Source organism: Anopheles funestus, chromosome 3RL (assembly GCF_943734845.2).
Source record: "Anopheles funestus chromosome 3RL, idAnoFuneDA-416_04, whole genome shotgun sequence".
In the NCBI taxonomy this organism is placed as follows: domain Eukaryota; kingdom Metazoa; phylum Arthropoda; class Insecta; order Diptera; family Culicidae; genus Anopheles; species Anopheles funestus.
Window position 1 is genome coordinate 48764418 of NC_064599.1, and position 23997 is coordinate 48788414.

The 23997-nt window shown below is 39.0% G+C and overlaps 4 protein-coding genes across 8 annotated transcripts in view; 3 read left to right on the forward strand and 1 right to left on the reverse strand.

Annotated features, from left to right (window-relative positions):
• The first annotated feature begins 2411 nt into the window (after nt 1-2411).
• LOC125771752 (peritrophin-1-like) lies at nt 2412-3276 on the forward strand. Its single transcript, XM_049442701.1, has 3 exons — nt 2412-2444; nt 2525-3111; nt 3185-3276. Exons 1-3 carry the CDS (start codon nt 2429-2431, stop codon nt 3230-3232), a joined length of 651 nt encoding a protein of 216 aa, XP_049298658.1. The 5' UTR covers nt 2412-2428; the 3' UTR covers nt 3233-3276.
• A 163-nt stretch (nt 3277-3439) lies between these two features.
• LOC125771754 (peritrophin-44-like) lies at nt 3440-4594 on the forward strand. The gene is made up of 2 exons (XM_049442703.1): nt 3440-3555; nt 3620-4594. Exons 1-2 carry the CDS (start codon nt 3552-3554, stop codon nt 4219-4221), a joined length of 606 nt encoding a protein of 201 aa, XP_049298660.1. The 5' UTR covers nt 3440-3551; the 3' UTR covers nt 4222-4594.
• A 4117-nt stretch (nt 4595-8711) lies between these two features.
• LOC125769602 (pleckstrin homology domain-containing family G member 5) overlaps nt 8712-23997 on the forward strand; it is a 74722-nt gene continuing 59436 nt past the window's right edge. For 4 of the 5 annotated variants that reach the window (XR_007419063.1, XM_049438359.1, XM_049438364.1 and 1 more), the window contains exon 1: nt 8712-12256. Coding sequence is in view for 4 of the 5 variants with exons in the window: in XM_049438359.1 (XP_049294316.1) it covers nt 10718-12256 (1539 nt within the window). In the remaining variant the exon portion in view is untranslated. The remainder of the gene's footprint in view (nt 12257-23997) is intronic. The other variant, XM_049438366.1, reaches the window with a different exon arrangement.
• Nucleotides 18780-21611, reverse strand: LOC125769713 (protein snakeskin). The gene is made up of 4 exons (XM_049438522.1): nt 21490-21611; nt 21196-21377; nt 19281-19607; nt 18780-19215 (listed from the first exon to the last, which is right to left on the reverse strand). The coding sequence occupies exons 2-4, from the start codon at nt 21244-21246 to the stop codon at nt 19120-19122; spliced, it is 474 nt and encodes a 157-aa protein (XP_049294479.1). The 5' UTR covers nt 21247-21377; nt 21490-21611; the 3' UTR covers nt 18780-19119.

Genomic DNA, 23997 nt, shown 5'->3' on the forward strand with positions numbered 1-23997 from the left:
ACAAAACTGTTTTTTATTGTCTTAAAATATGTTAATATCTAAACAACAAAACAGTTAAAAAAAATTGAACTAAACAGATGTTTTGTTTTAAAATTTTTAGTTATTTACAATAATACGTTTAACACAATGCAATGCTTTATTGTAGCGTTCTATAAGTAACTATCCTTTCAATATATTCACTTGTCGCTTTTGCTTTCGAAACAAAGTCATTGTGATTGTTTCATGTCACTGTTTTCAACACGGATTTTTTTTTCTTGTTTGGATCTGCTGATAGCTACAATCAATATGAATGGAATGCTACCTCTACAGCCGGTCAAAATACGCATTTCCAAATAAAATATTGTGATGAATGGCATCGTGCAATGCGTATACGATGTTGTTATAACGCGACATGACTAATCTTAGCGATTTGATATCTTAATAGATCAGCTTTATTTTTGTATTGGCGTCATTCACATGCGTCTGATTACTCGACGGTTAAATGCAGGATTGTCAAACTAATAGGATACGAAGTTGCTTACAAGGGGTTTGCAAAAACATTGTTCTTTTAAACAATGACGGCATGGTTGGATTGATAAATTTTTATTTAAATATTATATAGGTGTTTTAAACTAACTTACCTATGTAAAATTATCTATTTGAGGAAGCAATTTAAATTTTACTTAGAAATTTAGTAATCGTTATTAAAGGTATTATATTCCTATGTGATTTACAGTAATTTCCCGAGTATAACATGTTTCAAAAAATTCCCGCATTTGTTGAATATCGCTCCACGCGTTACTTATACTTCGTTTTAAAGGATTATTTACTTATTTTCATTTTATGAAGTACAGCCAAAAACTAATATTTTCAAATATTTTACAACAATTTATGAAAATGTAGGATAAACTTCTTCTTCTTCTTCTTCTTGGCGTAACGACCTCTGAGGTCATGCCGGCCATTTCAGGCTTACTAGACTTATTTTTACCACGTATCCGGATAGTCTGTCCTTGGCTACGGGGGGGACCTTGGCTACCGGGTTCAAATCCCATCCGGACCGCCTCCCCGTAGCAAGGACTGACTATCCGGCTACGTGGTAAAATAAGTCTAGTAAGTCAGAAATGGCCGGCGTGACCTTACAGGTCGTTAAGTCAAGAAAAAGAAGAATATTAATCCGGTGGTACATATGATACAGGGTTTCGAATCATATAAGGGAACAGTTCAATCGGTATGGAGCTTTCTCCATGTAAACAAACAACGGACGGCTAAAGATGACATTTGGGCGGGTGACAGATTGCTCTCCTCAGCGGTTGCAAAATTCCCTACTATGATTGCACGGTTCCCTTAACTGCTTGACACATTCCCCTATATGCTTGCAAAATTCTCCTAAGCGAGTGAAAAGTTTCACCAAAGCATTGCAAACATCCCCTGAGCGGTTGAATCTTTCTCCATACCGATTGAACTGTTCCCTTATATGATTCGAAACCCTGTAAACGGCGCCCGTCCACACGGCAGGACCGGGTTCAAATCCCATCCGGACCGTCCCCCGGAGCAAGGACTGACTATCCGGCTACGTGGGAAAATAAGTCTTGATACGGCCAGGCCGTTCTAATTGAGCAAAAAAAAAAATATAACATAACCAAAAAAATATTTAAAAGTTTACGGGTAATAAATGTATTTTTCATACGAAACCTTCATGAACTGTCAATTTTTTTAATTAGCGTGTCTCTAATTCGCGTAACTCGATCATCGCATAACTCGGGAAATGACTATATGTTACGAGTCATTGTCATTACAGCAGCAATTACGATGAAGAAGAACCATGAAAGTGAAAGTGAAGTATCGAAAGATAAATTTTCGGCCTCTTGAATCTCAAATAATAAATTAATAAAGATTTGTTTGATTATTACTCTCAGATTGTAAAGTCGGAAATCTTTATTTGTTTTAAGAGCGTCATGTAATTAACAAAATAAACAAATAAGCCAGGCTGTGTTACAGAAAATGTAGAAGATTTACATTTAAAAATCGTATCCTCTTCATGCAATCTTATATTCCTCTGCTAAATACTGTATTCCACGATATAATTGTATGCACTCAGATCCTTAATGATTATTAATATTTTTCAACAAAATCGGAAATTAAATGTACAATTTTGTTCGTGAAGCATTTGACATCCCTTGTAGTTGTACATGCGCTAGGACTTGAGTTTGCACGAATTTGAACAATTACAAGACCTTCACTGCTGCAACAATGGATCATCGAAGAAATGACCGTTTGTGATAGCAAGCTTGGAGTTAAGACAAGATTCGCATACCAACGAGGTAAAATTACCAGCAATCTCAGACTGATGTGAAATCGATAAGATAGCTACTGTACGATCCGAAGCATATAAAACACCTTCAAAATAAACTCTAAGGCATTGTTTTGATCCACCAATCGCGAGATTAAGATGACAAGCGCAACAAGTAAGTATTTTAATCCGCACTACATTTGGAGAAAAACGACGAAAGTAAGTTCATACTAACTCATTGTAAACATTTCTCAGAATTAAGTGTAATAGGGGTTTTTGGCCTTATGGCCATAATCGGTTGTGCCACAGCACAAACAACTGTGGATCCCTGTGCGGAGCCGGGAGTTACTGAAGCATTCCTGCCTCACCCTACCGATTGCACGAAGTATTTCTCCTGTTATGGCGGCAAAGGATACGAACAGACTTGTCCTGATGGCAAGTTCTTTGATCCAATGAACAAATGGTGCGATATACCCGAAAAAGCAAATTGTGTAGTTAACAACTGTCCTCCTGATGGCATTGTATATTTGCCCATACCCGATGTGTGTGATCGATTCACAATTTGCATTGGTGGAGTGGCTTTCGAAGGCGTTTGCGACGATAATTTATATTTCGACGCAGAACTGCAAGAGTGCAATCTGAAGAATGAGACAGACTGTGTGGTCAATCCCTGTATACAGCCACCACCGGACCCACCAGTAGAATTAGAGATTTACCCAAATCCAGCAAACTGTCAGCAGTATCTACTTTGTTTGCAGGGTGAGCCGATTATAAGAAATTGTGCACCAAACCTCTTCTTTGATCCGACGTTGTTGCATTGTGTAGAAGCCGAAGATTGCATTGTAAGTATTAAGTATATAAAAACGTTGAACAGCAGACATTAACTCTGAAATTCTCATAATCATAAAAACCTAGGAGGAGACTGCAACTGTCATGAATGAACTAGAAGTGGACGTTTGGTAGAAGCCTGAGTCTATCTTGAGTCTATCCGATATACGTGAAAACAAAGCAAATAAAGATACCGTCGCTGCCAAACAACTGCGAAGTAAAATAAAACAGTTTTATCTAGCCTTGCATGTGTGAAACGTGTTTACATTTTTGGGGTAGAAATTGTGAAACATGCAAATTGAAACTATATAAGCCATTCTCTGTGGAATAAAACCTCCATCTTGATACTTGCTTCGGTAGGGATAAGCGTTTGCGCTGAGAACGGTTTTATTCTTCATTTTCTGAGAGTGGAAGTGGCCATTTTTTCCTGTTCAGTGGAAGCAACACGAAGAAGATGAGTAAGTAAGCGTAAGATAAAGTGTAATTCCTAGATTTGTATTAATGTTACTTGTGTTTCTTAAGACCCTGTGTGTATTTTGCTGCTTATGTCGTTACTTGGTGCATGCGCTGCCCAAACACCACCGGTTTGCGATACCACAGTAACTTCCTATCATGCATATCCGTTGAATTGCAGTCAATACTATACCTGTTATCAGGGTGTAGCTACCTTACAGACATGTCCGGATCAAAAATACTTCGATTCTACCAGAACGGTGTGTGACATTCCAGCAAATGTCCCGTGCACTATTGGCCCTTGCACTGGAAATGCCGGACTAAAGGCAATCACAATTCCAAATGTGTGTACCAGCTACACGTTGTGCGTGGGCGAAACAGCATTTAACGTAACGTGTGCTGCAGGCACACTGTTTGATGCGGCTTACGGAGACTGCGTATTAGCAGGAGCGAGCACTTGTGTGGAGAATCCGTGCCTTACTGTTGATCCCGCCACAGCTTTACCGACTACGTTTTATCCGGTGTTGAGCTCATGCAAGAAGTACATCATTTGCGACAAGCTTAATCCAGTGGAGCGCACATGCGTCGGAACAACCGTATTCAGTCGTACCGTCTCGAAGTGCGTAGCTTCCACTGATTATATTTGTCCACCGGGAACTACAGCGCAATGAAACAGAAATAAACAAAGAAACATGAAAATTCTGTAGTTTGAATAACCTTAGCAATGTTATCAGTTTAATAAATATGAATAACTGATTATCAAATAATTAAATACCATGATACGACTGCGTGGCAAATTCGATTGATATATGTATGTTCATACATTGTTCTATGTCTACTGCATATAATGGATAGTTCCACACATTTCCGTTCATGTTGGTGAAATTTACAAAAATTGTGATCACTGCAAAAGACTAGCAACAATCTATGTACGATTACGATTCACGCAATAAACAAAAGTTTCCACATTTTAATATCTATAATACATGTATTAATATATAATACATTGATTATATAATTATAACAATAAATCAATCATACTTATAATATAATTATAAATTGCTTATCGATGGATTGTACGAAACAAACTGAATTCTTAATTCTAAGTTCATTTTTAATTAATTCTTAGTTCATTTTTAATTCAGCAGTTACTGCTGACTGCTGGGGAACTGTGGGTTATGGAATTCTTAGCTATGTTGGTTGCGGGCGTTGTAGAACTGTACTCCGCCAGACGTGTTTGATGTCGAATGGAGTCTGGTGGTGTCACATGACGTCGTTGGTCACGAAGAGGTTGTAATACGACATCGTTACCGGTGGAAATCTTTCTATAAATGGAAATCTATATTTCCATTTCCCGATGGGTAAACTTCTTTTTCTATTCGGTGTCGAGTGAACTATTCGTCACTGAGAGTAGGAGAGTCATTAAACATTATAGTTAAACATAGAAATGCATACTTTTAGGCGGATAAAATTATCATTAGATTAAAGCAAAAAGGCTCCTCAAGCAGTGGCGGATTTACACTTCTGGAGGCCCTCAGCGGGTGTTTGGGGCCCTAAGTGGGAAAGCAAGGGGTCCCCTACCGAATGCTTACGCTGAGAAAATAATTCTGAATTTAAAATACACATGCGAGCATGTGACCGCTTAGTCCGCTTATCGTTAAACTCGACACTGCCTTGAAGAACCGAAATAATGAAACGCCTAACATACATAGAAGTTTTTGTCTCTGTTAACGCGTTGTTGTGGTGAAAGAATATTTAATTGATTGAGATTATCTCGGAATTGAGCCTGCTTACTAAGAAAGGATGTGATGTATTTAAGCGATATATACTATTGATCATTAGCCTTACTCACACTTTCCCATCATTTGGTGGACTAATGCGGATTTCCTTCCCCATAAACAAATCATGATCGTTAAACGCGTTGAGGGCTAACAAGTGTGGGGACACGAGGGACACTCAACGGTCATGTTACATAAGTCACGCAAGATACATGCTTAAAATTCAAATTTGTGATCGATCCTGGTTAATGATTTTGGTTAATTACATACTGAAGCTATTGCATCTTTACATCTGGGTCTTACAACAGTTATGTATTACAATTTTTTGAGTTTCCGATCCTTTACGCTGGTTTTGTAACTATCTCTTTCTAATTGGCTTCAACGACCTCTAAGGTTACGTCGGCCATTTCTGGCTTACTAGACTTATTTTTATCACTGTGGAAATATGGAAATAGTCTTAACAAGTGATGGTAAATATTTAGATTGATTCAACATGTAGATTACCATCTTAAATTACAATAATAAAAAACAAGCACTTGTTTGACATGGTAATGAATAAAATAAAACAGTATAAATGCGTTTTTATATGTGTAGATGTAACATTCCGTTATTGGGTATTTTCACAAGCTAATTAACAGCACAGCTTGGTTAAGAGTAATTTTAATTGAACTAAAAAAAGTTATTTTTTTACTTTGACTCTAGACCAGGTAGCATAAGTTGTACATAACTGAATAATTGCTTACAGTTGAAAGTTGCTGCCATTTACAGGCGGCTTTAGGTTTTGTCGTATGCGTGTTTTGGTGTGGATCACGAGGACGGTTCATTACGAAGCTTTTTAGAGCTTAAAGCTCCATAAGTAACTTTTGTTCAGAATTCTCATCCCGCCTCTACCCAATCCACCAAATGTTTGTCTTTAAGCATTAGTGACGTCATGGACAACCCGGTTACCCACCGTAGCTAAGTAGCTTTGAAGAGGAATTAAGTATGATAAAGCTAAAATTTGGCACATACACCGCACCGCATATACGCACCTCTCTATCCAATCAATTATTCCGGACTTTCTGACAGACGTAGCAGCAGGATCACTTTATTTCCATTTTAATGTACCTTGTGTCCCATGTCCAGGTGGACGACCTTACTAGATTTTACGGAGTGGATAATCTCTACTGTCGTCGTCTCTCTAACCTGTTGGTACAATGAAGTCTGGCGAGTCTAATACACATTCGTTATTCTATCGGCTCCTTCAGTACTCGCTTACAGAGTATTCAATCCAGCCTAGCTGGTTGCTACAGATCCCTGGTGGTTCCCGTTTCGAAATTCTCTCAGACAGTTTCGAACAATCTCTTCTTGGAATGGGAATGTGGGATGTTATAGTAATAGGGAAAATATGTTGTTAGCGATATTCAGTGTCACTGTAATTGATGGGCCCTAGCTTATCTCCCTTCTTGTATACCGGGTAAAAGATGACAAGATTCCAATCACAAGACGTCGATTCACTATCTCATTACTTTCCTACGTCACTTTCGTATTCCCTATTTATTTGAATGATTTTATGAATTTCATGTTCTAGTGTATTATCTCCGTGCTTCACAAAAGAATGTTCTTTAATATGTGAAATACGAAGCGATTAGCCTCGCTCGCGAAAGATTGATATAACGAGCCAAATGAAACAAAGACAATTTAACAGAAAGACACTTTGAAGAGATATTTTACTCGAGAGTGAAACGACTCGATCATTGCTGAGTCAAAGGTCACTACGAAGAATCATGACTCTTTCAAGAGTCAATATCAATCTTCGGGTACCACTATTTCTATGAATGGTATGAATGGTAATTCACTCTTTCATTAGTGAAATGACACTTTAAGGATGGTTTTTATCATTATTCGTTGTTTAAATTGTGTGGATTACATTGTGGGTTACACTGTAAAGGAATTTTAATAACTCTTTATGGCGATCCGAATTAACTAACTCACAAGTAAGATTTAATTTACTCACGCATTCTCACTCAGTTTGCACATCATACCTCAGAACTATCGCTCTATTAAATCCATTTGCACTCTTTCATCCATATTACGGATACATCTAACAGTGAACTCAATAAAGCCGTACTGTTTCTGGCTGATATAGTTAGGTAAGTACCGTACCGTAAGTACTTACTTACGATCGGTAAGTTGTACCGATCACTTTTCCCTATATAACTGTATAACTGTATAGATAATCTATTAGTCTCATCAACAATATTTTGTCCATTGTGGTATAAAACATCGTACCCCTTCCGTCTGTTAGCCGAAACTTTAGCTAAAGGTGTAAAAAATGGTGTAGGCATTTTATCCAGTTGCCTAGTTGCCGTTTTGTTTAAATAATCCAACGTTTTGGTCACAAAATTATTTGAATATATTCTCCTCTTTCAAATTGGCTCAGAACATTTAGATCGGGTTGAGATCGGACAAGTTGAAAAGGTAAACGATAGATTCTACGATCTCTACACATGCCAAATTCTTGTAAAAGTTTCCGCGATCATATCCGGCCTACAAGAAGTGTGCCATGATGGTTGATTTTGCTGTTGACCCGGAAGCATTGGACGATTTGAATAATGTACAAATCAACGTTCCTTCACTCTTCACTCTGGCCATAGCGGCCGCAAATAAAGTGAAAGAACTATCAAATTTTCGCAGAATTCAGAGAACTAGTATACATTGACCACTGATAGGTTGGTCAACTAGCAAGTGGCAAGAAAATGGTGGTCATATGAAAAATCAGACAAATTTATACATTATTTTAGATTGATGCTTGCAAATCAATCCTTAGTTCAAAACTTAGTTATTTTTTCCACAATGATACGATTTTATTTCTTCATTTCTGAATAAGTAGACTTATTTTGTCACGTGAAGATTTGATGAATTTTCCGGATGAGATTTGATATCCGATCCTATCGTGTGGAATCGTCGCCGTTTATCACATATACTGCCGGCCCGCCACACGATTACAACATATAAAAACGATATTTTAAATATTTAAACGAAATATTTAAATCTTAAGTTTAAAAAAATATATTATTTTATATTATATTATAGCAAAAATAATATTAAAGCAAAATAAATCGTTACCAATGATACAAAAGCGAAATAGCTAAGAACCGAAAAAATAGTCAGTTTTAACGCACAAGTGTTAACAATTTTTACGGGACGTTCGCAAACGAAACACATTGAATATTTGATAAAAAGTACGTATCAATAATAAAGTACAGTTGCCGTTAAAGGTAAAGATAGATAAAAGCTGTTAATTATCAAATGATTGAAACCGTGGTCGAACCACTGCCTAAAAGCAGGTGTTGTTTAAACAACACTTACTAGCACACCAATAGTGAATCTTCTGTTTGTTGTTTAGTTCTCCCACCTTTGAAGTACCTTACGAAGTACTGCCCAATGACATCATACGTTGGAAAATGTATGCTTCTTTTTTTATACCTACCATTCATCGATGTCGCTTTCAGTTGTTGGAGTGATTGTTTTTACCTTACCTCTAGTTGTGAAGCGGTATATTGAAAAGTTATGTTTGTTAATGAAGCTAAGAATCGCATTGATGATGTCAAACGCTTATGTATGATCGCAGTGTGGTTTCAAACTGTTTGGAAAAGAGCTGGCCTAGAGTATCTTGCTGACCTACAACCCAACGCTGGTCAACGAAAGTAAACCGAAAAAGGGTCGCAAAAACGCCAATGCCACAGTTGTCTGATTCACCAGCAAGCGGTCGCGCTCGCTTGTATTACATCATCATCATCGCGGTAGTAAATGTAAACTGTGAAATTGACCGTTTCGATGCTTAACGTCAGTGCCACTGTGGGTTGATTATTTTTTGCAACGAGAAAAAGAAATCAAAAATAACAACAAATCTGTGCGAGAATCAATCCAATCATTGGATTGGACACTAAAGGGGCGTATTGCAATGAGATCCGTGTATCAGGGTGTAGATATGTATAGCGTGGTTGCAATAAACCGAACTACACCGATCGTTCTATGATTGGTTTCGCTTGTCTAACTGTTGGGTCCAACTGACATTGCGTTACACGAGGTAGCACACCAGCTTACATAGTTTACACAGCGAGCGCAAGATCGATCAACTGACGATGATCGATAATGTGTGTGCGTAGCGCTGCGTAAACAGCTGATTAATTAGCGGCACGGCGTCTCCGGCAGAGACAATTGTTTCAATGTGCGTGTTGCAACCGACGATCGCACACTGTTAACGCGCACACCGGCAAACCGGTTGCTGACTAAGGCCAGAGTGCGCGCTGGTGGTGCTGGTGATGCAGCGATCCGAACAATTGCACTGTCTGGCCAATGATGGTACGAGCGCTATAACAGTGCGGCAAGTTGTCCAGACGGGCTGCACGCGACGTGGTGACTTGGTTGTGCTGTTGGTGACACCTTTACACCTCAGAAAGCTACACAACGAGAACGCGTCTCGGTTTTGTTATCGCGCTGGTTGCGTCCGAGGTGGGACGTTGGGGTGTCGCTACAGTGTGCTAAACGTTGTCACACTGATAAGGTAGAAAAAACTATTCCCCGAACACTTCTTCCACTGTCCCGCACTCATGGAACGTGTTGAATGCTGTGGAATGTGTGTATGTACCGAGTGCCGCGCTGTCAAGTTTCTCACTCGAGTGTCCCGCGGTACAGGTGCCAGTGTAAAGCCAACGTTGGGAACAAAGTCTTCGGAGGTGGAAGATATTGGTTATCAAACGGAGCCACTTGCTGTCACTATCCAGCAATCTTTTCAACCTAGAGCTCTTTCTGTGGTGGTGTTGGTGTTCGACAGTGCACAGTTTGTGTTTGACAATTGTACTGTTTACACCGCGGTGGCGGTGTAAAACAAACAAACCGCTAAAAAAGACGTGCGTTTGAGTGAGACAACTAGTACCCAGTAAAGTGCCATAAAAGTAGCGAAGGGATAAGGGCGTCCGGTGTTTCGCAGAGCGTTGGTTATCGGAACAGGAAAACCCAAAAAATAAAACATAAATGAAAACATCGAGCCTGTGTGCGTATACGAATACCTGGGCACAATTTTCGAGGTATTCACCGATCTACAGCCATTCCACTTTCCTGTAATAACAGTTCCATGTTTTTACACCTTAACTGACCAACGCATTCACGACGAACCAGATAATGGCCAAACAGTGTATGTAGGAAAGTTTGAATTTTCGACATGATATAAGTGTTGCAAAAGACCGTATGTTGTTGTCGGGAGTGACCGAATTGGATTGGAATTGATTGTGTATTATAGTAGTTAACGCGTATAAGTTTCTATGACGAACGATTTTTTTTATAGCGTAGTGCGAAGTGTTCAAAGAATAAATTGTCATTCATACGACAGCAAAGAAGGCAAGTTATGTTAAATATGATGAATCGCGCAAAAAAAAGTAATCAACAGGGCAACCAGCGTGGCAAGGACGCCAAGGCTGCTCGGCATGGAGTGGGCGCAAGTGCGAGCGTGGGTCCGGTAAAGCCATCTTTGGCTCAATCGGCACCGCAACCAGCTGCGTGCGCACCGGGTCAACCGACGGCCCTCATTACCACTGCTGGTGGAGGTGGACGTACGAAAAAAGTTAAACAAACTTCATCGAGCAAAAATGCAGCCACTGGTGGTGGTGGATCGACACGTCGGACACGTGTCACTGGGAAGGAAACGATAGACTCCAAGGCACACGGGCCGATTCGAACTGAATCAAACCCTGACAATGGCGTTGGAGGCCTGGCCTCGGTCTCGGAACACTCGGCCGGACCGAAAATGGAACGTTCGAACAGTTTCTTTCTGACGCGCAAGCTCTCCAGTCTATACAATAAGCTGAGCGGAAGTCGCGAGAACGTGTCCACCACCAACGTGGTGTCCCCAGTTTCCGAAGCTCAACCTTTTCAGTTCGTTCGCAGTCGTAGCATGTCCTCGATACAGTTAAAACGAGCGTACCGACGAAGCCAGAATGAATCTACACTGCAGAACCTACACGAAGATGCAATCTTGGAACGATCGGAGAGCACCGAGGAAACAATACCTGCTGCGGTCTCGGAAGTCGTCTTAAACGCACCGGAAATCACACCTCCTCCAGTGCCCCGATTTGAGCGCTCTAACAGCATTCTTGCTTCCATAAGACGCAAAATTAGCTTCCGATCCGAACGTCGATCCTCGAACGTGTCAAACTGGAGTACTTCGTTGCAAAATCTGCGCCAGGAGGACTTCATGATCAGTTACGACGATTTAAGCTTTATCGATTACGATCAATTCAACAGCTATGAAACAAACTTTCTTAAACGAAAGTCAAGTTACACGGTGGATTCTGTCGCTAGTGAATCGCCTTTAGAAGATCCGTCGTATATTGCTACCCAACCGGTAACCGTTCCGCCTGCGAAGAACCTAGACGATTCTCAAATTATCACAGAAGCAACCAACGGCAGTGTCGTTCGACGGAGGCGGAAAAATGACACTCTGTTGCGAACGACACTGATTCGCAAGAGCATGGATGTGGAAGGCAACCTCGATCGCGATAAAAACGTCTACCGTAACAGTTTGGATGCGGAGAAGCTGCTGTGCATCAGCAAAGTGAACCGGAAATCATTCCGATGGAGTGCGGATGTTGAACGAGATGTGGTTGCATTGGATTTAGATAGTGCCGAATTTGCAGCAGCCAAACCGCTTGCTGAATTGGTCGCTCATCGACATACACCGCCACCAGTGTATGACGTGTGTGATAGTGGTATGATCGACGGGAGTGAAAGTATCAAAATGTGTGCAATAGCCAATGGTGCCGATAACGCAGGAAGTAGTATGGGATATGTGAGTCGTAGTGAAAGTTTGAAAAGATGCCGATCTTACGGGGGTGAGCGAGACTCTGCTTTCGAGGAAGGATTCGGACATCCCGCCAAACCAGCACAGGTGAGTGAAAGAATGCTTAAATTGCTTAAATTAATTTACCTTATGCGATAATTATTTCCTCGCTAAGAAAATTCGAATTCAAATGTAAGACTTGTACTAGATTTAAGTATGCTGTGATTGTGACGTTATACCATTTCTAGTCTAGGCAGATAGCATAAAGAATATTTGAAGTGCGGCCCAGATTCCCAAAACCTTTTTTGACCCAAGAATTAGTTCGTAATATAAAACTGCAGTTTACATATGCTCTTATTGTACTATAACCAAAATCACCTCAATACTTTACAAAAAGTAATATATTTGTCTATCTTCCCAATATCGTCTCGCCTAACTGCCTTACTATTTGAACAGTTAGGTTTCTGACAAAAAAACATTGGTGTACAGTTAGAATTACGGAAGATTTTTTTGTAAAATTCGGATGTGAGCAAGATCAGAAATAATTTTTTCGATGAAAGTTTTTTTTATTAGATTGTGCACTTTACTAGACTGTGCACTCTTTCTGGACTTCACGAGGAAGCAACATTAGTAAGCTTGCAATCCAATCAACAATTAATTGATATAGAGGCAATAATCGAAATGCTTATATTATTGGTCAGATATAATACCATTTATATGATGATTGATTTATATGATGGTATACTTCGGTATTGGTGACCAGATCTTGTGCTCTATACGTATTGACTAGATCTTGTGTCCTTTTCGAGGATTTTCAGGGATAAGGGAAAACCCAGTTTTGTTAGTTGAACGCGATTCGCTTAGTTGAATCTGGAATACCATGGTTCGTGGGACTAATGAGTAGTATACGAATTACTCTTATTTGAGGCAGCTAGCTTCTTCTTGGCGTCGTTACGGTCATGCCGGCCATTTCTGGCTTACCAGACTTATTTTACCACGTAGCTGGAAAGTCAGTCCTTTGCTACTTGTGGACTGTCCGGATGGGATTTGATCCCCGGCCCTGCCGCTTGGACCGGCGCCGTTTATCACATACACCACCGGGCCGTCCCAGGCAGCCAGCTTAGCTATCTGTAAAAAGACGATTTTGGAGCGAAAAGAATGTTATTTGTATGTTGTTTATATAGTATAGTGAACCTTACATATAGCATGTCCGAGTGAATGCTCAAGCATAGAAAATAACCAATCGAACCGTTAGAGTGCTTCCTACGAAGTCTTCTTCTACCATTTTCAGATTATGATCAAATTTTAGTTTACGCGCTCGTGTATACTATGAAGATTCTCTATTTTTTTATCAGTCGATTTTTTTTATTTAGTTTTTGAGAGACTTTGATCCCCAGTTTCTTCATTCGTCTCTTCTGGTGGTTGAGGAGATTGAATTGGAATGGTTATATTTGCCTGTAATTAGCTGTGGATTTAAAGAAGTTTAATAAGTTATTTTGCATTAGGGGATTATTTGATAGTATTATGTCGATATTGATACTTAGGCGGTGAAGGGTGCGCTGGTTTTACAAAGCAAAACAGTTTATTAGTACGTGATTTACAGTTATAAAGACACCGCAGTGAGGGTATAGTGGAGGGCTGCTACACCCGAGAATGTGGCTGTGTGTGAGGTTTGTGCGGCCAGTCCGAAGTCTGGAAAGGACTCCTTGATCATGACTGGAGTCTGGATCCTTCCATGGTTTGGTGGAGGGTTTAACAAGTCGAGTGAATATGTGTTTGTTACCAAGCCAGTGTTTTTGCCAGGTTTCAACACTGATGGATTTGGCGAGAGTGAGTAGATCCTGTTTTGATATGGATGTGTCGTCGGAATTAGGAGTTCTTCTTGCTTGGTTTGCAAGGGTGTCCGATGCTTTTTTCCAGGAATGCCAACATGACTAGGGACCCAGCAGAGTGTGACATCGGCTTGTGAAATGTGATCCTCAATATATTGAATATGAGGATCCTTTGAGGTGCCTGGTTCCAGGGCAGTTAAAAAGCTGCCGCTCTTCGAGAAAATAATGTTTGGTCTATTGGGGTCAAGGCCCTCTTGTACGGCAAGTAAGATGGCTATTGCCTCAGCAGAAAAGATGAATGTGTGGTTAGGAAGTTTTATGGCACCGTTTGTGTTGTTTGAATGAACAGAACATACAGCTTGATCATCTAAAATTCAGCCATCGGTGTACATATGATGATAATGAGAGTATTTTGAGTTTAGAAGGTTAAAAAAAGTGTTTCCAGGCTGTTTCCTTGATGCTGTTTGAACCAGTGCGTATTTTGTTTGTTTTATTCCAGTCTATTTAGGGTTTTATCAGTTGATCTGCGTGCTGAGAAGTGTTATTGCCATTTATTCTTTTGCCCCTCACATCCCCTACAAAAAACTTATGTGATTGATTTTAAGCGCTATACCCGGATTATGTCCTGGTCCATGATTTGGGAGTGCGCTTGGACGTTACTTTAGTGAATCGGATTAATTTTAAGTCTTCATGTTTTAAATCTCTTTGGGAAACCCAAATTGTAAAAAATAAAATAAAATTATAACATCCATAGTTAAATTGCTAAGTGCAGTCCATATACCCGGTCCATAGATAGTCCATAGACCTTATTTTATAACGTAAGCATTAAAAAAGCTGACAAAATACTGTTTTTTTAAATCAAATTTCTCTATATTCATATGAAAATGAAAAACATCTCCAAAAATACGTAAAACTTCTGTCACGTAAACTTCTGTTACTTTTGCCATAAATCATGTTTCAACTATACGTTACGCTAAAATTTTAAACCACTTCAACCGCCATCGCAATAAATCGTAACGTTGGAAGCGTTACAATCTATTAATTAAGATCCTCTCTAAAAATTACGCAATAATTTGGTCAATCCTGTTCCTCTCATTACAACAACTTAAAACTTTATTTACAATTTAAATAACCATTTGAATTGCAACAAATTTACAAGCTACTGTCGTTTATATTCTAAGTCACTAGTTCGACGCTCAAAGATTCGATTTTGCACATCCAATTTATCGACAGTTACAATATTTCTCGTCTCATCGGTTTCAGAACCCTTGGAGTCCAAATTAATCCTCGATAGTTCTTCATCTTCTTTTGTGGCACTGCAACCTCAATAGGTCTTGGTCCATCACCGGACCACACTAATGTCTCCAGAGGTGCCTTTTCCTATAAGCGGACTAAGTGGCCACGTGGCAGACACAACTTGAAGAGGCCCTCAGCTCATGCAACAAACCAATTGGTTCTGGTCAGGTGCGGATTAAGCAGTGCGAAAACTCCTCCCCCCCACCCTTCTCCTTCACCGTCAGTGTAGTTTTGGGACCCCGGGGAGGTGGCAATTAGGTACTCCAAAAATGACTCCCCTCTTGTCCACACTTTTCAAACCAGCAGTGAAACCGCCGGGTCAGTATTTTCAAAATTTAGCATTCTTGCGACCGGTTACAGTGGACCAACGCAAATAAACATCGGTGATTGAAGTTTATCTACAGTGCGACCATCTTTAGTTTTGTGGCCCCTACTACTATTCCGTTTACGGCCTCCGAGAAGCTTGATCCGCCACTGAATGCCTTCATAACTAGTTGCACCAATTTTCTCTGAGTAAATTGTGATCTTGATGTCTTGTCTTGAAAATTTTGCCCATTGGGTTTTTTTAACCATTAGCTGACCTATCAGTTACCCCTTCGGTTTGCGTTTAAATTTTTGGATCGATCGTAGATGTCGTTAAAGCCAACAAGAGAGATAGAGGATTAGTTGTCTGGCTTTTTTCGTAAAAAAAAACTTACAAATTAACTGTTAAACTGTGCGCGATTAGGGAGCTAGCAGTTTTCCTTCATGTATTATAAATCATTAACTTTAGAAGCACCTAATTTTATATAACGTAACACAAAGTTTAACCGTTCCTCCCCGAACCAGCGTTACGTAATAGTTGAGTGATCCATAAGTGCGAAAAAAGCTTGTAAACATATTCTTCAGTTCCTTGGTTCTTGTCGATCAAATCATCCGTTATTTTGGCCACGGAATTAATTAACTTTATTCTCCTCTTCAAATTAGCTCAGAACATTTCGATCGGATTGAATTGGGTTGAAGTTGGGAGAGAAGCCATGCTTGGGGACCGCCAATGGTTTTTCCAATGGTTTTTCGCCAATCGAGTTAAATATTTAAATTGGTTTGAAAATTAGTACACAATTCATTAAAATGAATTGAAATCTACAACAACAAAAATTTAATTAGATCTCAACAAAACGAAAGTAGAACTTATGCAAGTAGACTTTTTCTCCGAACATTCACCAAGGAATAAACAATCGGAACTTTTAATTAAAACTCGCATTTCATATAATTATTTTTTATAACTATTAAATTATTCTTACAGTTCTTTAAATAGACTTTCTCTCTTCTGCTGCTTCTTCGGTAAATGTTCAAGCATAAATTATTTCAAAGAAAACACATAAGAAAAAATACACATATGTTATCATATTTCGTACGTCGTACAATAAAATATATATTAAACGGGGGTTTGTATATGTGTTGAAGATTTAATACTCCAAGAATGTTATGACAATACTGTGCTGTAAAGATTATGTCATTGCAATTTCAACATAAATATAATTTCAGGGCAAAAACAATCTATTACAGCTCAGTAGAAAGCCATAATTACATGTTTAATTAGTTAAATGTTTTGAATGAATAAAAATCAGCACTTTCCTTGGATGTTTTATTGACTGAATAAAACTCTGAACTTTGTTGTTTGTCGGATTTGTTGTTTTAGTATAATTTGCAGTATAATTCGAAACGTTACACTTTATTCCGTATTATCTTCTGTAGTCAACTAATCTTACGGTGATGTATGTGATAAACGACTTCGGTTTCACTCGTGTCGGAATATCGGATATGAAATCCCATCCGAACATTATCCCCGTAAATTCGGCTACACTAAAATAAATCTAGTAAACCAGAATTGGACGTCATCAGGTAGTCGTTAGCCTAGAAGAAAAAGCTAGTCTGAACGCCTCACACATCTGGAAATATCGGTAAAGTTTAGATTGTATGGCATACTATAATAAATATCTACACATTTAGGGGAATGTAAATCGTAAACTACCGAATCTGATGTTATGTGACAAATGGAAGAATAAAACAAAAATAACTCCATAGTTCATGTTGGATGGATTTAGTCGAGTTCTTCCACATCAACTGATGAATATAAAAATCATCTTACGAACCGGTGATCAATAGCGTGAAGGTTTGGTGTACTTCGGTGCTCTGCCAATAATAGATCAACAGACTCCTATTTTAAGACTTGCTGGTTGTAGATCACGGCTAAAAAAGAATAAATGAGTTTGTTTCATGTTGTTTACAACAAAAAACAAGCAAACGCTTGTCAGCAATCACAACTACTCGCTCGTTGCTAAATATTTGGCTCTACATGCCATGCATTTTTTTCAGGCCATTGCAGTCAATTGCCTGTTTTTCCTTATGGATGGCAATCTGTGACTTTGATTTTATTTAATCAGCAATGCATTTAAAGGGTGCATTTTAATCCAAATGTATATAGTAACCCGGACTCTTATTTCATTTACAAAAAATATAAATATTTTAAAATTGTGTTTGTAGAATTTCACGTACGATATTTGCTTTCCCAAATTTTTACACACGTAAGTGGTATTACAACCCCGCACACGGGAGATCAGTTAAGACGACATTTAATTACTTCAAAACGACATTTGCCGTCCAGTATCATTCAAAAACATAATGCATTGTGTTATCTAAACAATAAAAAAGTTCTCACACGTCTTTTGCTTCTTTTGCAAAAAAAATAATAAACATTTCCCTCAAAAAATGTTATTTATTGGTAATGTTTCGAACCGAGTCCGGTGGTGTATGCGATAAACGGCGCCGGTTCCACAAGACAGGACTGGGTATCAATTCCAATCCGGGCCGTTCCTCCGTAACAAGGATTGATTATCCGGCTATGTGGTAAAAATAAGTCTAGTAAGCCAAATTGGGGGCGGCCCGGGTTCAAATCCCATCCGGACCGTCCCCCCGTAGCAAGGACTGACTATGGGGCTACGTGGTAAAATAAGTCTAGTAAGCCAGAAATGGCCGGCGTGACCTGTAAGGTCGTTAAGCCAAGAAGAAGAAGAAGAAGCCAAAAATGGCCGGCACGACCTTAGACCTCGTTAAATCACGAAGAAGAAGATTTTTTTAAACTATGTAAAATTTGGCAGATAGTAATACTCCAGCGCTTGCCTGAGTACTAATTAAGTAAATGAGAGATAAATATATAAAGGGCCAGTCTTTCATACGATAGGATCGGTATTCGGATGTTTTCCCCGCGTTGAATAATCTGGTTTGTTTATAAAAACAAGTGCAGTAAACCAGAAATGGCAGACATATTCTAATCACGCCAAAATGATGACGCAAAGGTCGTTCATTTACAGTAATGTGGATGTGACGGAAGGATAGATTTGTTTCTAGATTACATTCAAGTAATTTGAAGTATTTCGTAATATACCGGGTGCCGCACAGCGCAGTTCTATACGCCATCGTCATCTATATTAAATAAATATATTTGAAAATACATTCAACAATTAGTGATGATGAGTTTCGATGGTAAGTTTTTACCTCTTTATTTGTTTGGTTGATGGTAGCAAGAACTTTAACAACGTTTGATAAGGCTTGTTGTCGATTTCGCAAATTCGACAAGTGTGTTTAAAAGAACGTACAATAGGGGAGAAGCATAGAGCTGTATTAAAACAAAAACACGTTTCTTAAAACATACATATGTACCTCCGTAAAAACAAAACTTCAGTTACAGTAACCAGTGTTGAAAATTACGGAGTACCTAAAATTAGTACCTTAGTCTCGCTAATCATACTCACACTACATTCTAAACAATGTCAGCAATGTTCACTTAAGGTGCATCTTAACTTAGGCGTATTTAGTGTAGTGAATGAAGGCAAGCACAGAATCTGCCAAATAGAGGGCTCCGTTGATAACACACAGTGCGCCTAATGCCAGTCCAGCCTAAAATTGGAACAGAAAAATATCATTTTAGCGCTAATTGATGCATACATCTCTATGTGACTTACCGTTCGCTCGGAAGTGATGTTCTCGAAGTCGTGTTCAGCCAGGTAACCGTGCCAGTAGTGTAGAGCAGTACCACCGACAGCTACCCACATGAACGTACCGACCACATTCATGATCGTGTCGGAAAGCTCGTACTTGTGTTTGGTGGTGCCGAAACCAAACGTCAGCAGCTGCACCCCGGTATAGATGATGAAACCCACGAACACACCGGAAGCGACGATTTCCGCATCGGGACTTTTCTCTTCATTCAGGTTCCAAGTGCCACCAATACCGAGGAAATCTCCTCCATAGCCTGTTCGGTAAATGATCAGCACTACAATGTTGATGACCTACGAAATGGTACCGATAAGCAGATCTTAAGAAAAGGTTATAGCCAAAAGTGCTGGATCTCTGCCGGGTATCATAAACATTGCGTCCAGCGCTAATGGTGTTTGCGCAATTTAATTTGGAAATGCATTATACTCGTATTGTGGTAGGGATTTTATGTTTTCCGTTACGGATGGTCGTTACGAGAAGATGGTAGTGTTTTTATCGTGAATTTTGATCATTGTCCGAGAGCAAGGAACCTTGTGCGTGTGAATCGGAACATGAATTCCCCATTCGTAACAGTGTTGGTCGGGGTACGTAACCGTACTATAGAAAAAGTTAAGTGCAAAAACCGTAACAATGTAATCCTTCCATTGGAATGTCATAAAGATGGTGAACGTATGTGTTACGGCTCATTATGATACGGACAAAAAATCAATGGTCAATCCCTATACCGCCGGTGGGTATAGTGTGAGTGTTTGTTTGTTCTGTTGTGCATTGATGCACAACAGTGAAGTGTTATCCTTGCCAAACGCTCAGCACGAGAATAGATGTTTATACTTCCTTAAAAAAAGTTCGGTAGACCGTCAGTACCATTTTCCGACTCGATAAGCTTCTAAAAAAGGGTGACCTTGTTTCGATAACCCGTACCTTATATTGGCGATATGTTTTGTGCGTATTTGTCGTGTTATTTCAATAGTATAAAATAATAAGGTTTTTTTAGCTATTCAATTTTTTACAGCTTGGTTCTTACAAAAAGTGTATACCATACAAGCGTATAGACGTTTTTGCTGATAACAAATGTGCAGGTTAAAGAATCAATGTTATCATGTAGTCGAATATTTCTATATGGCTCCGTAACCTACCGTAAAAGGGTTTGCATGTTCTGCCGGAAATTTGTGGCATACCGTCATGAACGCATGTCGGTAGTTGTAGTGATCACGACTCTTATCTTATCATTTGTGCGAACGAAATGTTGGAAGCGATAATTCTTTTTTCCACGAATTGGGCTGTTACTCAACGGGATGTATTAAAACTCCTTCACTTTGTGCATGATATTTTGATTTTAATATACAAAATTTAATCAAGGGATTTAAAAAGAAAACCCTCATATTTATTGCAGATTGTAACAAACTTCTGCAAGAACGCTTTGGATTGGATCTTTGTGTTATACCTCTGGGGAGGAATCTTTGTAACCGGCAATCTTTAGAACAAATGATGTCAAATGTTCAAAATTTAATTTTTTGAACAATACGTTACATCTTACAATTACGACACCATACACAGTAATTAGATATGAAAATTGTGTGAGCGAACTATTTCACCACAGCATTATACGTCATCTATCGGCTGGGTGTGGCCTCCTTCTTGAACTCTTGCAGCAACGCACTACCTTATGCTAACTGATGAGTAATCACCTGCACAATCACTATTTAAACAAGCTAACGAGATTGTTTTATCGTTCGATGGCAATTTTTTTAATAATAGTGAATCCATCAACGTTGAACTGCCTTTAGCCACATAGGGCTGAGCTGCTAGGTTTACCCATTAATACACATAACCAATGTTCCTACCCGGAGATGATCTCTAAAACACAGTAACCAAACTCACCACTTTGAACACTTTTATAAAAATGGAACCGATTGTTTCCGCGGAAACCATTTTGAAGCGTGGGATAGCTGCGTACGATAGCGATGCACCACGATGGTCACTTGTTATTGCGACACCTGTAGCGTAACCTCGATTCTGCGGTTGGTTCGATAGCTCCTCTCTAGGCAGGACAGACGCAGTTCCTGGTGAAAGTTAGAGTAAGGATTTAGACCTTCACTGCACACGGCATGGTTTATCATGCTTTGGTATTATTAGATGTCAGGAGAGACACGATGGTCTCGTTCACGTACGTACCTTCCGTCGGATAAAGCGGTTGAATTGATTCTGACTGGTGGCCGATACTCGTAACCGCATTTCGGTATCCGATATCAGTGTACCACCAATACCACCTGCTTATCAGTCGAGTGGGTACGTTTCGTAGATTAGATAACGGGAAATATGCTCAGTCGGTGGCCAAACTAACCAGCGACACCTTCCTTTAGATGACCTCCAGTGTGGTAGTATGCGTGGTGAAGCCAAGCGTTGTAGCACGAGATAAGAAAAGTGAACCTCAATGAGTAATATCCGTGCGGTGCAAGGTGTAGACAACGCGATACCAGGGAAGAAATGTTTCAAAATATTATGTGGAATGTTTGCGATTGTACCTGTGTTTAAATTTACCTGTCGATCTTCTGGGTCATCATTTAGGAATGACGGAAAGATTATGTTTTTTTATGGAAAATCGAACTTATGCAAACTCGCTTCCATTATAGTAAAAAAAATGTATTCTATTTTTATATGTGGGGTAAAAAAACCGACCAATATTTGTACAACATAATTAAAACGTATTTAACATTTGTTGTTAATGGTTTTCGTATTATGCACATTACATAGTTTGAACATCGAATAAAAGTTAAACGCTTTTTCATATCAACGAGATGATAATATAATAAATTTGTTTACCGATGTTTAAGTTATCAATATCTTTTTCATTCTTTGCCATTTATGTCTTTATGCACAACCAAAGTAAGAACATCGTGATAGTTGTTAGTGACTAAGAAGCAATTCACTGGAATTGAACTTTACGATACGCATGACTAACAGTAATTCTCGTTTTGCAAAAACCGTTATCTTATCGTGATTGATGTTGGCCAAGAATTCCTTCATTAACAATCACGGCAACAAACGCGAATAAAAGTTTACAGATTGTGAATATAGAACTAGTTTTCAATATTATGCAAACTTTGTTTGTTTGTAAATGATTGCCCTGTTTCAACCAGAATGAATAACGATGTCACTTTAAAAGTATAAGTGATGTATTCGAGGTGGTCTGGCGGTATATTTAACGGCATCGGTCTTACACGACAAGATTGGATACATATTCCCATCAGGATCGTTTTCCGACTATCTCGCTACGGGTAAATAAATTCAAGAAAAGCCAGAAATGGTAGGCTTGAGAGCTCTTGAGGCGGTAGTGCCACATAAGAAGAAAAATTGTATTCATATGATGTATTTCGATGTAGCATATTGTTCAGCGCCTGATAGCCATAAAAAGACTTCACATCTTATTTATATGTAAATCAGTGTTTCAACAAAGTTGCAATATTTTGAACATTGACTTATTGCATTTAAATTGTTAAATCAATCTCAAATATACACAGTAATTACGGTAAAACAATACAATCTCACGCATTTTTCTTCTACAGTACCGTCTATTGTCAGGTGATCGGACGGTAAAACTTTATCGCCGCTCGTTCTGCCAGACTGTCTCAGGTAAAGATATGTTTTTTGGTCTCTCTGCTTTATTTGCATGAACGACGATCTAGAAAAGAAAGCCGAGCTGCTCGAATGAAGATAGAGTGGAAAATTGTGCAAATTTAATCACGAATTCAAGAATGTAATCACTTAAGAATATTTGACAAGGGTCCATTTGGGAAGCGAAATGTAAAATCGACCACACTGATGACCGCATCCGATCGCAAGCCCTTTCGGTCTAACGACGGATTTGCACTTCAAGGAGCATGGAGTATCGACATTTGTTTGTTTGTTTGATTTTTTTTCGCAGCATTGAACCGCCCAGCGACGTGGAGCGTTGGGATCGTGGGCGTTGGAAATTTGTTGAATATTTATGCAAATCATCGGTACCCACGGTTGCAAGGGACATCCTCGCACAGTTAGGGAAATGTCGACGCAAAGAAAAGGACATAATAAAGTGGCATTTCGAATATTATCAGCCTCGCTACCGTGCACATGTAGAACGTTTTTTTTTTGTTTTTGTAACAATAGAGTCATGATCATTTTGAACGAGAAGTAGGAAAATGGATTGCCTTATTTATCAACACACAGCTTCATCAGTTTTGGGTGAAAAATTATGTTGATCAATTTTTAACCAATATGTACGCCCAAGGATCGTCATCGATTTAAAACACCGTTGTTGTGGAATGTCATAACAGCCCATGTTCAAACACATATTACACCATCATTGGATGTCAACTGAAACTTGTATAATTGAAATTAAGTTTTAGAAGCATTTAGAAGCCATTTAAGATGGAATTATTGGTATAAATGTTGGGAAGTAGCCAAGTATATGTAAAATATGGCAAAGTATGTTTGCGTTCAGTTGTCAGGTTTTCTCTATAAAAATAATTCCTCCTTTAATAGTGGCGCTTATTTCCATTTACAGCATATTCTCCTTCTTTAGATCCTAAGAAGACTCTTTTATTTTAAAGAGCGTCTCGTATAATAAACCTTGCCAAACTCATTGTAGCTCAAGGGCAACGGAAGTCCTTTAATCCCCCATTCTCCAGCATTTTGGATGTGTAC

Bases quoted from the DNA above. Each gene is read 5' to 3' on its own strand.
- LOC125771752 (XM_049442701.1), top strand. The intron at 3,112-3,184 runs GTAAGTATTAAG...ATAAAAACCTAG, and splicing joins TAGAAGCCGAAGATTGCATT to GAGGAGACTGCAACTGTCAT.
- LOC125769713 (XM_049438522.1), bottom strand. From the start codon at position 21,246: ATGGTTTCCGCGGAAACAATCGGTTCCATTTTTATAAAAGTGTTCAAA. The intron at 19,608-21,195 runs GTGAGTTTGGTT...ACCATTTCGTAG, and splicing joins TTATAAAAGTGTTCAAAGTG to GTCATCAACATTGTAGTGCT. The intron at 19,216-19,280 runs GTAAGTCACATA...TTCCAATTTTAG, and splicing joins ACATCACTTCCGAGCGAACG to GCTGGACTGGCATTAGGCGC.